The following is a 15,890-nucleotide window of genomic DNA, read 5'->3' as shown; positions in this document are numbered from 1 at the left end:
TCAGTGGGTATATGTGCCCAGTATATGTAGTCAGGGGGGTATATGTGCCCAGTATATATGTAGCCAGGGGTATATGTGCAAAGTATATGTAGTCAGGGGGTATATATCCCAGTATATGTAGTCAGGGGGTATATGTCCCCGAAATAGGTAATCAGGTGTCCCCCAGCAGGAGGGGAGCAGCGCAGTGGAAGGAGAGCTGTGAGCAGCGATGGAGAAGAGGGGACCATCCCCCCCCCCTTTCCTCACCTTAGGGTGCTCTCCTTCCCTCGCTCTCCCCTCCTGAAGTAACGTGCGGGCAGCCGGCAGCGGGCGGGACTTACCTCTCCTCCTCGTCGGAATACCGGATCTGCGTGCCGCAAGTCTGGTCCAGACCAGAGCAGCGGCACGCAGATCCGACGCTGGAACGAGGAGAGGTAAGTCCCGCCCGTTGCTGGCTGCCCGCACGTTACTTCAGGAGGGGAGAGCGAGGGAAGGAGAGCGCTCTAAGGTGAGGGAAGGGAGGGGGGAGATGGCCCCCCTTCTCCATCGCTGCTCACAGCTCTCCTTCCACTGCACTGCTCCCCTCCGAACATGGCAGGGTGAACGACGTCCACTCTCTGGAAATAGTAAGTGGACGCCGTTTACCCGCGTCCACGCACCACTCGACCCCTGAGCGAGACCTTTGGTAACACTCAGTTTTTGAACAGTAAACTAATTGGAGCTCACATTCATACTTTCAGTAAACTAATTGGAGCTCACATTCATACTCTGAGGGTTCAGATGTATTTAACTGTAGCTTAGTAATTGTATCGTTAAAATTGTGTTTGCAGCTCTGCATCATTCTGGAAGAAGCACCGTAGTAGGTGTTGCAGGCATTACTCAAATAAAGGGGTAGAACCAAGGCTACACTTATAATCAAGTGTGTGGGTTGTCTTTAACTAAAAAACATGTGGTGAGGGGGGGGGGGGGGAAGAGTGGTCGAGTGTGTATGTGAGTGTGTCCAAGGGCCAGCAGCTTACTTATCATTGCCAATAAAACACAGCTCAACTGGTTGGTGCTTACATTACTGTCCTGAACGCTGTGAAATCAGTGCACAAGGTAAAGCTGAAAGGACAAGCATCACAGAAACCAGTAAGGCACTTTTTTGCAAAGTCTCTTACCTCCACTATCAATGTCAAGCCTTTCACATTCTTGGGCCTCTGCACTCAATGGACATCCATATAGACCACCTGTGCGATTTGAAAACTGGTCTGCTAATGCTGGTGCTTGAGGTGCCCCCACCAAAAGCCTGAAAAACATGAAAGTAGATGTTTCATTATAAGAATGTAAAGCAATATTATATCTGTCATTGAAATGACACAAGTAAGACATACATTTTAATATTTTCTGGCTCTTTCTGGAGCTTCATGGTCTGCTAAAATGCAGGTCTCCTAAGCTAGACACTTAAAATAATTTGTTACTTTGCCTGTGCTTACCACTCCACTGTATCATCAGGACCGCCCTACAAAAAATTAACGTTTTAATAAATTATAATAGCATAAGTTGTGTTGAAATATTGGTATTTTGTTGCAGTGCCGTATTAGGATCTATTTCCACTAGGATATTTAGTTTTTGCCAAATGCGAATTCCGTTTTATGCACATTTTAGGCCGTTTCCACTAAGTATGAAAAATAAATCCAATGAATGTCAAGGAAATCATTTCCATTGAAAGCGAATTTCCCCATGCAATGTGATGCAGAAAAAATATGGATTGCACGCTGCAGATTTTTGCACCACACATCCGTTTCTCATGAAATGACTGTAAGCCGCATACAAAAACTGAAATTCAAATTTGTATAAAAACACGAATATTCCCATACGGAAAAACCCAAGTGAAAGTAGTATTCTAGTGGAAATAGAACCTTAATGTGCATTTTTATGTGTATAATTACATTGGCAACAGATGCGTGATGCAGAAATATGCAGCATGCAATCAGTAATTTTTCTGCATCGCATGCGAAAACTTGCATTCAATGGAAACGACTCCATTGACATACAATGGTTTCATATTTCATGCAAAAGTTTGCATTGCGAATTTGTACCTAGTGGAAATGGGCCCATGTAGAATTGTCCACAAGGCAACCCAGGGAGAGACCCAGGGTTTGGTAGGTTTTTGTGGACACAGTTGTCACCATATAATGATGTACTATATGATAGAACGATGACATCCAAAAAGTCGTTCATTGCTGCCTGAGTAGCTCTGTTTTAAATAATGTAGTAGAAAGGCAGCACCCAGCTCCGTTTTTAGGGGTGAGCCAGGTGGATATCCGCCCAGGGTGCAGTGAAGGAAGGGGGCACCGTGAAAGAGGAGGGAGCAGTGGCACACTGTGACTCCGCCCTTCCTCTCCTTGAGTCCCCGTCAGTGCTCTCCCTTCCTTTGCTGAAATATGTGGCAAAGGGTGAGTCACCCTCCAGGCGATGATCACATGTCGCCGGGCTGCTCACAGGAAGTAGTGTGAGCTACTACCTCCTGTGAGCAGTGCTGTACACAGAATAGTCCCACAGCAAGTGATCATCCACTTCAGCAACTGTAAGGCCAGAAACGCACTAGGAGCAATTTTCTGAGCGCTTTGCGATTTGAAAGCTCTTGCTAGTGTAATGCTATGGATGGGATCCCACTTGAGCGATGTAATTTTATAAAAATTCCCCAAGGCATTGCATTAGCAAGAGCTTTTTCAAATCACTAGCAATTAGAAATCTCTCCTAGAGAGTTTCTGGCCTGAGTCACTTTTAAAGTGATGCTGGATACAGAAATCAACAAAATAGGCCCCAATTTCCAGTGGATTAAGAAGTGTCTTTTTGATTCCCTCATTAAATGCAATTCAGTTAACTTTTGTAAAAAGTAGAGAAGTATTTATAGCTCTTTAGGGATGAAGTGGCAGAGCAGGAACACCACTTTTCATTCATCTCTAGTTAGCATGAAAGTCTCTTGAATTCAAAAGAATTTTATTTAAGTGAAAGCAATCCAGCTAAGTGATATTTACTGACGCTCCATTTACAGCACCTGCATGATTATGTTACTGGCTGTGGCTGCTCAGTTTGAAGCCAGGCTTTCTCAAATGGATATTTGAGCATTGAGGGCACAAGAAATAGTATGTAAAACAATCACTGTATTTTTTATTGTGGCAATACACACAAAACACCATACAAAGCGGGTTTTCTCAATTATAATTATTTCATTACTTAAAACAAAACCCTTCATACCCAGCCAAGAAATTGCTGGCTTGTGCATTGACAGAGATCAGTAAAGATAAAAACACCAGGTTTTTTTTTCATGGTTGGAAAAGTGAATTAGATATGAACTAACCCATTGATTTACATGAGCTGACAGGTCTATTGTGCATTGTGCACAATTTTGCATTGTGGAAAATGCAATAAAATGGACATAGTGTGAACTAGTCTTAAAGGGACACTTAAGTCAAACAAAAAAAATGAGTTTTACTCACCTAGGTCTTCCAATAGCCCCCTGCAGCTGTCCGGTGCCCTTGCCGTCTCTCTCCGATCCTCCTGGCCCCGCCGGCAGCAACTTCCTGTTTCGGTGACAGGAGCTGACAGGCTGGGGACACGAGTGATTCTTCGCGTTCCCTGATACATTAGCACCCTCTATGCTGCTATATGGTATATGATGTATGCTATAGCAGCATAGATGGCGCTATTGTGGCCAGGAACGCGAAGAACCACTCGCGTCCCCAGCCTGTCTGCTCCTGTCATCGAAACAGGAAGTGGCTGCCGGCGGGGCCAGGAGGATCGGAGGGAGACGGTGAGGGCACCGGACAGCTGCAGGGGGCTATTGGAAGCCCTAGGTGAGTAAAACTCATTTTTTTTGTTTGACTTAAGTGTCCCTTTAAGGTCAACTGGTTGCCCATCAAAAAGTAGTGTCCAACCTTCTACTTATTACCTACAAAGCTCTCTCCAGCCTAGCAACTTCATACGTGTAATAAGGGTACTTTCACATGCCATGCAGTGATTTACCGCAAAATGTGCACGTTAACAGGTACAGTGAAGCATTCCTTTCATTGACTGTATGCTTTACTGTATGCGTTGCAACACGCCGATAACTTCCAGTCCTTTTTCTTTCCATTGCATTGCGTTACTGCTCTACAGGGACCACAACGCAACGTCCCACTGTGAACCTAGCCCAAGGCCTGAAACCCACTTGCAAAATGTTTTGCCAGCATTTTTGCAGTGTTAGCAAATGAAAAATGCTCTCTTCACTTGAATGAGATTTGCAGCAAGATTACCATTCAGGCCTGGAACCCACTGAGAGCGCTTTTCTGAGCTCTTTGTGATTTGAAAAGCTCTTGCTAATGTAATGCTATGGGTGTGATCTCACTAGAGCGATGTGATTTTATAAAAATCCCCTATAGCAGTGCATTAGCAAGAGCTTTACAAACCACTAGCGCTTAGAAAAGGCTGCTAGTGGGTTTGAGCCCTCAAGTGAATGAGACAGCAATTTTCAAAATGCAAATGCTGCCAAAATACAGGCAAAAATGCTGCAAGTGGGTTCCAGGCCTAAGCTTGTAAGAAGCAGTGCATTCTCTACTGCTTGTGTATGTGCTGCTGATTGCTGACCTTTCATACATGAGTACTTGGCACAAGATTTGCTATGCAACAGTGTTTACTACATCTGTTATTTCATGTCACTTGTTTGTTTAAATGTATCTGTATAGAGCCACTGTATATGTTGGCACTATACAATAATTGGCACTACACAAATAAATTATTTAAATAAATGATTATTAGTAATATTAATAAAACTGCCACTGTATATGTTGGCCCTATATAAAATAATAATTGGCACTACATAAATAAATGAAATGAATGATTATTATTAATATTAATAAAGCTGCACTTATAAGGTAAATATGTTTAATTAACCCCAAAACGCTCTTGATCAACAGTGCAGTTATAATGCATCATTAGTAGGAATGGTCAATCGGTCAATGAAATGGAAATCGCTCTGATTTCATACAGGTTTATGAAAATTCTGCATGCAAATATATGCAGCTTGAAAAAGGAACACATTTTCCATAATCCTGTATGAACACAGAACGATCAGCATCTCATTGACAATCTCTAGTCATTAGTAATGCCTCCTGAAAAAAACTGGGGACCATACTTTATGCATAGATAAGAAATCACAATTATATGAGTAAGGCCTGGAACCCACTAGGAGCACTTTTCTGAGCGCTTTGCGATTTGAAAACTCTTGCTAATGTAATGCTATGGGAGTGATCCCACTTGAGCAATGTGATTTTATAAAAATCCCCCATAGCATTGCATTAGCAAGAGCTTTTCAAATCACTAGCGATTAGAAAAGGCTTCTAGTGGGTTTCAGGTCAGAAAAGCGGGCAGCACTAGAGCGGTATTTGGTAAACATGGACAGACCTCTGGAAGCCATTAGCCCTGTTCTTGGCTGCATTCTAGTGTACTGCTAAATGACATGTACATACAAAACAATAGGCAACCAACATGTTTACCGAACTCTTCAGGGGGCGCCAAATAAATAATGCATTGTTGATTAAAGGGTCAATTGGGTATATATTGTATTATTTTACTTATCCTTTAAAAACAGCAATGGAAAATGATGTTGGCTGCAAAACAAAGCTAAGAGTTCCCCTTTCAAGGAAATTAGTTATGGCTTTTGTTCTAATTCCCTTGTTAATCATAAATGACATTAAGGTTAATCAGTTGCTTATGTGCTAAAACAAAACAGGATGGGAATGTTAATTTATGAGTATATTTTAGAATTATGGTCAAGCACAAATCACAGAAGACCTAAAAAATGTATACACAATATTCAAGGACATATGAAAGGTCCTTTGGTTTCCTTTGTTAACATCTACCCACACTATGAACACCATTAATACTTGTGTTGTGTTTAACATGGAGTATAGTACATGGTCATGGACTGGGTTTTTCTCCATCTCCTCCTCCAATCCTGGTTGTTGGTACTACACTGCAAGTGAATGGCACAGAACCATTTTATCTCCTGTGATGTCCACCTCTGCAGGTAGCTTGGCCTGGACCACCATTTGCCCTCCCATCCAGCAGAAGACTATAGGAATGGGGTATGGCCTCCCTAAGAGTGCAGAGGGGCTGTCCTGTTGGTCTAGATGGAGAGTCACACTTCCATGTGACTGGAGGCGGAGCATTACATTAAAGGTATTTACCCATTTTAACTTTAAAGTCTGCCTATTGGCAAGTGGCCCTGCAGTGTTAACATATGGATATCTACTTCAACACTTTTACTACTGGAAAAAAAAGGAGGTGCCCATAAATATATAAAATAACTAACGGACCAGTACTGTGAAAAAATTGTAAATTTTAAACTACATGTGAACACGTTTATAAGAAGTACATTTTTCCCAGATTAACCGATTTAAGACCAGAGTGTAATGATCGCTGCTGCAGCAGGTGTTGCTGGAAGTAGTAGTGCTGCAGCTCAGGCAGTTCTGATCTCTTTCCATGCAAGCTGCATAGCTTTGTCTGCCTTCCCCTGCTGTCAGCTTGTGACTGATTATCATTCACCTGTGTGGGAATCTGCATGTCTGCTCCCATTGGATGACCTCAGTATAAAGATCTGCTTCCTGCAGGACTCCTCGGGTTTTCATAGCTTCAGTTTAAGCCTGTCTTGCTGTCGCTTCAGCCCCCGATCGTGTTTCTTGTTCTAAAAGATACTTTGCTGGTTTTGCATCATATATTGGTTCATTGCCCATATATATGCATACCAGCACGTTTATTATTTTCCTTGTATTCGTGTTACGTTGATACATCAGTGTCGCTGATGTATACGTACACGAACTGTTTATATCCTGTGTGCAGTTAGTCAGCTTTCCAGCACGTTTTGGTAGTTTGCGCGTATCGTGAGCACCCGTGCTGAGCTAGTATCCTGCTCCTGTTCGTGGATTGCGTTCATCTCTGCGAGGAGATAACGAATCCTTCTGAATCCTGTCCTGTTACCGTTTGTGGATTGCGTTCATCTCTGCGAAGAGATAACGAATCCTTCTGAATCCTGTCCTGTTACCGTTTGTGGATTGCGTTCATCTCTGCGAAGAGATAACGAATCCTTCTGAATCCTGTTCTGTTACGGTTTGTGGATTGCGTTCATCTCTGAGAAGAGATAGCGAATCCTTCTGAGTCCTGTTCCCTGTATTACTCCAGTCCTAGTCAGCGTTCCTGCTTATGTCATATATCGGTTCATTGCCGATATATACATATGTTAGTCAGACGTTACAAATAGTTTCATTGATAGCTGTAATTGTAATACGCTAGGAAAACATACTTATTGTATATTTGTCTGTGTTACGTTCATCTATCTTGATCCTGCTATTTCCTGACTATCCTGTCCTGTCTTTGTGAGGCACGCCATCGCTGCAATCGCATTGGCTGCCTCATTCCAGTCTGTCTTGTTTTGGACGCTTGCTGTCGCTAAGTAACCGCTAGCTAGCAAGCGTTCATTCTGTCTACCTGTCCTGATCTCCTCAGTTCTGGTTTATGCGCTCAGCGCTACTTTGCGCTGAGACGTTATAACGAAAGCATTGTTTGTGGCTGTCAGATCTGCACCGGCTCTGTGCGCCACAATCTCCTATTGGAGTCAGTCCTCCCCTCCACTATACTAGGGATAGCCTGTTTCCTTGTGCTAGTGTGTGTACCTCCTCCACGCCAGCTCATGCGTTGCATGCTGACTGTGGAGAATACACCACCAAGCCTTACATTATGAAAACCCCATTACCAATCCCCATTGTGGGGGGGATTCCCAGAAAGTATGACACTGTTAATTATGGTTCCTGTTCCTTTAAGAAATTTGAAGAACTTAACTCTGAAACAGAAAATGAGTTTTTCTCTGAATGTGCCAGGTTCCTGGCCAATCCCGATCTCCAAGCGACTCCTGTTTCAACCTGGGCACTCCAACTAAGTTATATTTTGTTTAAAGGGGAATTATTCCAGTGGGCATTTGATGTTCTCAATCATTCCGATTTGAAAGAGAGACCGCTGGAATTTCTAGCGTTTGTGATCCATAACTGGTTGCGCATAGATCAATTGCCTTTTCCTCTTAATGAACTCCTGGCAGCAGGCCAATCAGCTTCTCCTTCAATTGCTTGCAAAAATGTTCAGCAAGCAGAAAGTGTTACTGATAATTTTTCTGCAGCCTTGAATAAATCACCAAAAACAGCAGGGTCTAAGGCAAAACGCAAACGTTCTAAGAAATGTGTCCGATCTGCAGAGTCGTTATCCTTAGCGACTGAGACCTATAATGAGATTCTGCCATTAACAGATAATGAAATGCAATTGTCTTTCAGGGGAGTTAAATGGACTTATGAAACTACTAATGAACTTTCCTCCCTGGCTAGGGAAAATAAAGATTTTTGTTTAAAAGAATTATCTGAGTATGATTATGAGGAGATATTACAGAGTATTGAACAAATCAATTTATTTGTGAAGCAAGGAAAGTTTACATACACTACAGCTCAGCACTTGCTACAGGTATTGGAGATTCTTAGGAATAAGGAATCTGCCAATCACCTGCTAATTAACCCAATATATGTCCCTGCTACAATCATATCTGCAAACCATGATCTGCCTGTTAAGTATGCTTGGAATCCTCCATTTGAGAAAGGAGAGATGGAAGCTCTGGTCAATGAATGGAAGAATGATTCAAGTTCATTTTGTCAATTTTACAGTGCAAAAAGTGAATTAGTATTGAATGCATGCATTAAGTCTGCCTATAACCTAATAAAAACTGGTGTGTGTGGGTATGACTTTGTGGCTCCATTGATTGATGTGTGGGAACTGATTTTGGATGATTTTTATGTGACTCCAAATTCGCAAATTTGGCGTTCTGACCCGCCTGCTTCAGCACCTTTGGCTGATTCAGCAGGTGATTCGGAGCTCTTTTTGTGTGAAATTGAAGTTCCTGCAATTCCACCCTGTACCATGGATAACTCAGTGTTACTTACCAGTAAAACAGAAGCCACTGATACATTCTTAACCTTGCCCTGCGCAAATTTCTCAGCAGAGAATCCAGAGGTCCTGCTGACTTCCGAGTCCAGCCTAGCCAGTACTCATGACTCTTTGTTCGGTGAAACAGACACCAGAAAAATCTTGCCTGCCTCTGCAAACACTTCTGCAGAAATTATCTGTGTTAATAAAGTTCAACTCCTGTCTGATCCAGCAGATGCCAATAGATGCACTACATCAGTTTCCGAGTCCCAGCAATCCTGTCTAGAAACCTCAGAACCCCATCATCTGAATTTTCCAATTTTACAAATGAATGGTGATTCAGATGCGCAAACATTGTGTCTTGATCTTCCTGTTTCTACACCTCGCTCTAGTTTCGTGAATAGCTCAGAGCATCTGCTATGTGAACCTGAAATCGCAGAATTATTACCTTGTTCAGAAGATGTTCCAGTAAAATTGCCCTGTACCATGAATTGTGCAGTAGATCTCTCCAATGAAACTCAGGTCACAGAATCATTATGCTGTCCAGCAGGTGCTTCCATGGTTTTGCCCTGCAATATGGACTGTTCAGTGATCCTGTCCAGTGAAGCTGTGGTCGCAGAGTCTTATGCTTCACCCAGTACTTTGGATACTTCAAACCCTCTAGCAGAGGAGTCTGAGGCACTGCTTACCTCAGTTGGTGTTGCAGTAATATTCACTTGTCTAGCAGCTGTTTTGGAATTACAGTCTGCTTTAATAAAACTTGATGAATTTCTGCCCAGCAAAGCAGAAGCCATTGAAATATTGTCCTCATCAGCAAGTGTGTTAGATACCTTGCCCTGTACACATTCTGATTTAACCAATGTTGTTGAGTCCCTCTCCAGTGTTGTAACAGCCGAGGAACTCCAGCCCTGTCCTCTGAATGTTTCAGAAGTCTTGCCCTGTAACATGGATAATTCTGATTCTCTGGTCAAAATAATAGAAATCTCAGAATTTCAGTCCGGTCTGATGAGTGTTCCTGAAACCCAGCCCTGTATCCTGAAAGATTCTGGTTCTCTGGCCGCTGTGGCAGAGGTTCCAGAGTCCCCTTCCTGTCCAGGGAATTCCTCAGTTTTGCCTAGTCCAGTGGGGGCTGCTGCAATACTGACTTGTTCTGCAGCGCCTCATGAGCTCCAATCCAGTGTATTAGATGAGTCTCTGTCCAGTCCAGAGGTAGTTGTGGAGTCCCTATCTGGTTCAGTGCATACATCAGAAGATTTGTCCTGTCTTGTTAGTGCCCCTGAATCTGATTTGTTACTGACTTTGCTGGAATCAGCGACATCTAAGTCTGATCCTGCATTCTCGTGTAAAAGTCCAGTAGTTGCGAAGTCTAGTCATGATGATTTTTTTTTGGCCAGTCCTGGTTTTGGTCCTGTCTTGGCTGACCCTGAGGCTCACAGTTCCTTGACATGCCCAGAGGTTTCTCTTGTGCCAGTGTGCCCAGATGTTCTTTGTGTGCCAGAATGCCCAAGTGTGTCTAAGGTGTTAGCGTGCTCTGATGCTTCCTTAGTGGGAACATGTTCTGATGTTGCCAGTCTGCCTGCATGCCCAGAGATGGTTCTGGTCCCTGAAAGCCCTGATCTTGATGTTTGTCCTTGTGGCCCTGACTCGGGAATTGCCCTAGGTTCCATAGGGGTTCTTGATAGTTCTCCATGTGAGCCTAAGGGGCGTTCTGACCTATGGGGTTCTCTTTGGAGCTTCAAGGTGTTCTGGGAGGTCTCTGAGAAAACTTGTCCTGGTGCCTTGGACTGGCTCAACAGTGGGTTTTGTGTTGGTAAAGACAGTCCCGGTGGGCATTGCAAAGGCTTTGGCGTTTTTGAACGGTTCCTGGAAGGCGGTGGGTATCGCTCAGGGAGTTTCGGAGGGCTTTCTTCTGGAAATCATGGTTCTGATGGGTGTCACACTGGGGCTTGTAGTACTGATGGGCATAGTTCTGTAGGTTCTGGTTCTGATGGGTCCAGTCTTGTGGGGACTGATTCTGGAATTCGGTCTTGCCGGGCTGTCCCGGTCATCATGAATTATCAGTCAGACTGTTTTGTTGGGAATTTCAGTTTTGAAAAGCGTCTGGAATCCGCTTTTAAGGGCGGGGGTACTGTAATGATCGCTGCTGCAGCAGGTGTTGCTGGAAGTAGTAGTGCTGCAGCTCAGGCAGTTCTGATCTCTTTCCATGCAAGCTGCATAGCTTTGTCTGCCTTCCCCTGCTGTCAGCTTGTGACTGATTATCATTCACCTGTGTGGGAATCTGCATGTCTGCTCCCATTGGATGACCTCAGTATAAAGATCTGCTTCCTGCAGGACTCCTCGGGTTTTCATAGCTTCAGTTTAAGCCTGTCTTGCTGTCGCTTCAGCCCCCGATCGTGTTTCTTGTTCTAAAAGATACTTTGCTGGTTTTGCATCATATATTGGTTCATTGCCCATATATATGCATACCAGCACGTTTATTATTTTCCTTGTATTCGTGTTACGTTGATACATCAGTGTCGCTGATGTATACGTACACGAACTGTTTATATCCTGTGTGCAGTTAGTCAGCTTTCCAGCACGTTTTGGTAGTTTGCGCGTATCGTGAGCACCCGTGCTGAGCTAGTATCCTGCTCCTGGTCCTGTTCGTGGATTGCGTTCATCTCTGCGAGGAGATAACGAATCCTTCTGAATCCTGTCCTGTTACCGTTTGTGGATTGCGTTCATCTCTGCGAAGAGATAACGAATCCTTCTGAATCCTGTTCTGTTACGGTTTGTGGATTGCGTTCATCTCTGCGAAGAGATAGCGAATCCTTCTGAGTCCTGTTCCCTGTATTACTCCAGTCCTAGTCAGCGTTCCTGCTTATGTCATATATCGGTTCATTGCCGATATATACATATGTTAGTCAGACGTTACAAATAGTTTCATTGATAGCTGTAATTGTAATACGCTAGGAAAACATACTTATTGTATATTTGTCTGTGTTACGTTCATCTATCTTGACCCTGCTATTTCCTGACTATCCTGTCCTGTCTTTGTGAGGCACGCCATCGCTGCAATCGCATTGGCTGCCTCATTCCAGTCTGTCTTGTTTTGGACGCTTGCTGTCGCTAAGTAGCCGCTAGCTAGCAAGCGTTCATTCTGTCTACCTGTCCTGATCTCCTCAGTTCTGGTTTATGCGCTCAGCGCTACTTTGCGCTGAGACGTTATAACGAAAGCATTGTTTGTGGCTGTCAGATCTGCACCGGCTCTGTGCGCCACAATCTCCTATTGGAGTCAGTCCTTCCCTCCACTATACTAGGGATAGCCTGTTTCCTTGTGCTAGTGTGTGTACCTCCTCCACGCCAGCTCATGCGTTGCATGCTGACTGTGGAGAATACACCACCAAGCCTTACACAGAGGTTTTTTTTTTTTTCCTTTTTTTCACTTCCTGATCACTGTGATGGGCTCACAGTGATCAGGCAGTCAGGAGCCAATGAAAACAGTTCCTAAACCATGCATGGAACTCCACTGTCTAGACAGCGAAGATCTGTCCCAGCAGGGACGTGCTATTGTGTCCCGTGCTCGGGAGCCACTGCGTTAAAACTACACCACATCAGGCTTAGGCAGCCACAGGTGCAGCGTAGCTTTAACTATCGGTGGTCCTGAGCCAGTTGAAATGCACTATAAATTACTTTTATCCATTGTTTCTGTTGCTTACAGTAGGCAGTAAAAGTCAGACAAATCTGACAGGTTTTGGATTACGTCATCTCCTCATGGAATATTCTCAGGATTTTCTTTATTTTCAAAAGCATTAGTGAGTGTCAGTTACTCAGTCCAACTGCCAAAATAAGTGTGCAAATGAGTAGTCTTAAAATCACACAGCATATTGTGTCTTTCTGCGTACTATATGCGAATCGTATTCGATTTGCATAGAATGCTTTCCTATGAGGTAAATAAACGCATGTTATTCTCATTCGATTTTGAGTAGAGTAGTAGATATGATACTGTATTTTTCCCCAAAAAAAGGGGGATTATTTCAAACACACAAAATGCAAATGCATACAAAAACACAAGTCCAAAAAAAACAAAAAGGCAGAGAAAAATGCAGAAATTCTCATGGCAGAAAAACATGGTTTTCTGTACAGACAAATGTGCTCTCAGCCTAAGCCATAGATCCTGAACAAGCATGCAGATCAGATGTTTCTGACTGAAGTCTGACTAGATTTAGGCCTGAGATATACTGCCGAGTGCTTTTTTATTATCTGTCAGTACTGCATTTAAAAAAAAAAAAAAACACTCCCATTGACTTGCATAAAATCATGGCAAAATCGGCACAATATTTTTTTTGCCACAATTTTTACCGTGATTTTGCTGCAAGTTAAAGGGAATGTTTTTTAAAACGCAAACTTAGCGCAGACAGATAAAAAAAGCGCTCTACAGTGTTTCTTACTGCATGCTGGTTTAAAGTGTGTGATTTAGATACTACTGCAGCCAAAGAGATCAGCAGTACTGTTAGAAAACGGTTGTGGTTTAAAAGTAAGTAAATATGGCAGCCGACATGTGCTTCACACTTAATCTGTCCTTTAATCAGCAGCAATCGAATTTGTCATTTGAAAGATGTCAGCCAGTCAGCCTAGCAAGTCATTTAGCAGTACCTGAGCACAAAACATTCCACAATTGGCATCCTGTACACAGAGTTACGGAAGAAGGAGATTTGGGCGCATGAGACAAGTGGACAAAAAGGGCGCCCCATTCACTCCCATTATAAATATCGTTTCATGGGCGCCGAACAGGGAAAAAAAGGCGCCGGAGATTATTAACGTTTTACAAACGGCGCCCGGAGATTTTTAAGGTTTTATAACTGTGCTTGTGATGATTTAACTTTACAAAATGAGCCCGTGACGAATAACATTTATAAAGATACTAAATCACTATTTCTAAAACATTTCTAAAACATTATTATCCACCCCAAAAAATTATTTACATTTTTTATTTATTAATGTTTGTAAAACATTATTATCCATAGGGGGTCTTAGGTTTAGGCACCACCAGGGGGGTCTTAGGTTTAGGCACCACCAAGGGGGTCTTAGGTTTAGGCACCAACAGGGGGGTCTTAGGTTTAGGCACCACCAGGGGGGTCTTAGGTTTAGGCACCACCAGGGAGGTCTTAGGTTTAGGCACCACCAGGGGGGTCTTAGGTTTAGGCACCAACAGGGGGGGGTCTTAGGTTTAGGCACCAACAGGGGGGTCTTAGGTTTAGGCACCACCAGGGGGGTCTTAGGTTTAGGCACCACCAGGGGGTCTAGGGGTTAGGGATAGGTACAGGGAGGGTTTTTAACAAACGTAAATATAAGTTTCAGTTTAGAAACAGGGAAGATTAACGTTTTAAGAATTGCCGATCTCATACACATTATTTAATGATTTATAAATTCTTAAAACACTATTTGTAAACGAAATTCTACACAATATTTTTATAAACGATAATACTGCTTATCGTTTACACCACGCGCCCTTTTTTCCCGACGCCCTTTTTTGATGTACGCCAGAGTTACAGCCAGGTACTGAAAGTACATTACACAAGGGAGTTTGGAACACTGGTGCTAAAAGTATGCTTAGAAACAAGGAAAATATATACCGGTATGCTTGTAGAAACAACTCAAGTTCATTCCAAAGATAAAGATAATCTGGCAAGATGTAAAAAGCTAAGAAGCACTGAACTAGGATCTTCATGAGCAAACAGACAGATTCTCATTTTTCCAATTACACTGGCCCTTTCTTTCTTTACTGCTATTTCTTAATATTACCATTTATAAACAAGCAAATAAATCATTTTGAAGAGGGACATAAATTGTAGCACAGCACTGTATTTCTAGGTTAATTAATACTTGTATTTCTACACACTGAACAAGACCTAGAAGAATGAGACAGAGGGACGGAAGGATTTGCATCCAAAATAAGGACAGATGAGAATTACGGAGCCCGCAGGATGTTACCCTGCCAGGGAAGAGCTAAGTATAAACTCTCCCCTGACAGGATTTCAGGTTTTGTCCCAGTTCTGCTTTAACCTTGTCAAGCCAGTACTGCGATTTGGAAACAACTGTAATGCCGAACAGCCAGAATAAATAATTTTGTGGCATCCCCCCACTGCAATTAAGAATCACCATCTGTCTGAATAAAGCCCCTCCACTTGTAAATTGGGCATGTAGGTAGGGGTGGGTTAGTGTCTGGCAAACTCCCGCTATCATGTGGCAAGGGGGAGGGTGTCAATCGGTGTTTGGGGATAGAATATTATATAGCCAAACTTTGGATTGGCTGAGGCAGACATGACAGTCAGTGTCAGTCAGTGTCAGTGTTTGGATATTATATACAGCCAAACTCCAGCTATCACTCTGCACGAGCTGTGATGTGGGTGACAGCTGGCACCAGAGGTTACCTATCAGATAGCCAAACTCTGACTAGCATGCACTCGGGTGACTATTAGTGCCTGATGGCTGTTATGTAGTCGAACCCCCGAACGGTTGTGGTGCACGTTAAGTAGAATAACAAATGTAAATGTTAAATGTAAAAATGTACATTTGTATGTAGGCATGTATTTAAAATGTTAAAATTTTTCGTGACAGTTGTCCGTTAATATAAGGTTAAAGTCAACCTCCGGACTAAAAATCTACTCAGCAGAACTGAAAAGGCTTAGGGCTTGATTTACTAAGCGGTGCTAACCTACTTAGCACGTCTAAAGTCTTTAGACATGCTAACCAGGGTGCTAAGTAGGTTAGCACCGGTTTTCTCAATCAGATCGCACGCTAAGTACCGCGCGCAAAGTTTTGCGCGCACAAAGTCCTATGCGCGCGCTAAGTCCCATAAGCTTTAATGGGCACTTCGCGCGGAGCGCCCTGCGGTACTTTGCGACCGATCACTACTTCTCACATTTCAACTGAGTTTAGACGTGCTA

At 43.1% G+C, this 15,890-nt stretch overlaps 1 protein-coding gene across 4 annotated transcripts in view; it reads right to left on the bottom strand.

Annotated features, from left to right (window-relative positions):
- The window catches only part of ITGA7 (integrin subunit alpha 7), a 243,330-nt gene that overhangs the window by 138,318 nt on the left and 89,122 nt on the right, over nt 1-15,890 (bottom strand). For all 4 annotated transcript variants that reach the window (XM_068267657.1, XM_068267654.1, XM_068267656.1 and 1 more), the window contains exon 2: nt 1,140-1,267. In XM_068267657.1, coding sequence (XP_068123758.1) covers nt 1,140-1,267 — 128 coding nt within the window. The remainder of the gene's footprint in view (nt 1-1,139; nt 1,268-15,890) is intronic.

Source organism: Hyperolius riggenbachi, chromosome 2, assembly GCF_040937935.1.
Source record: "Hyperolius riggenbachi isolate aHypRig1 chromosome 2, aHypRig1.pri, whole genome shotgun sequence".
Taxonomy (NCBI): Eukaryota; Metazoa; Chordata; class Amphibia; order Anura; family Hyperoliidae; genus Hyperolius; species Hyperolius riggenbachi.
This window is presented reverse-complemented; position numbering and strand designations above follow the sequence as displayed.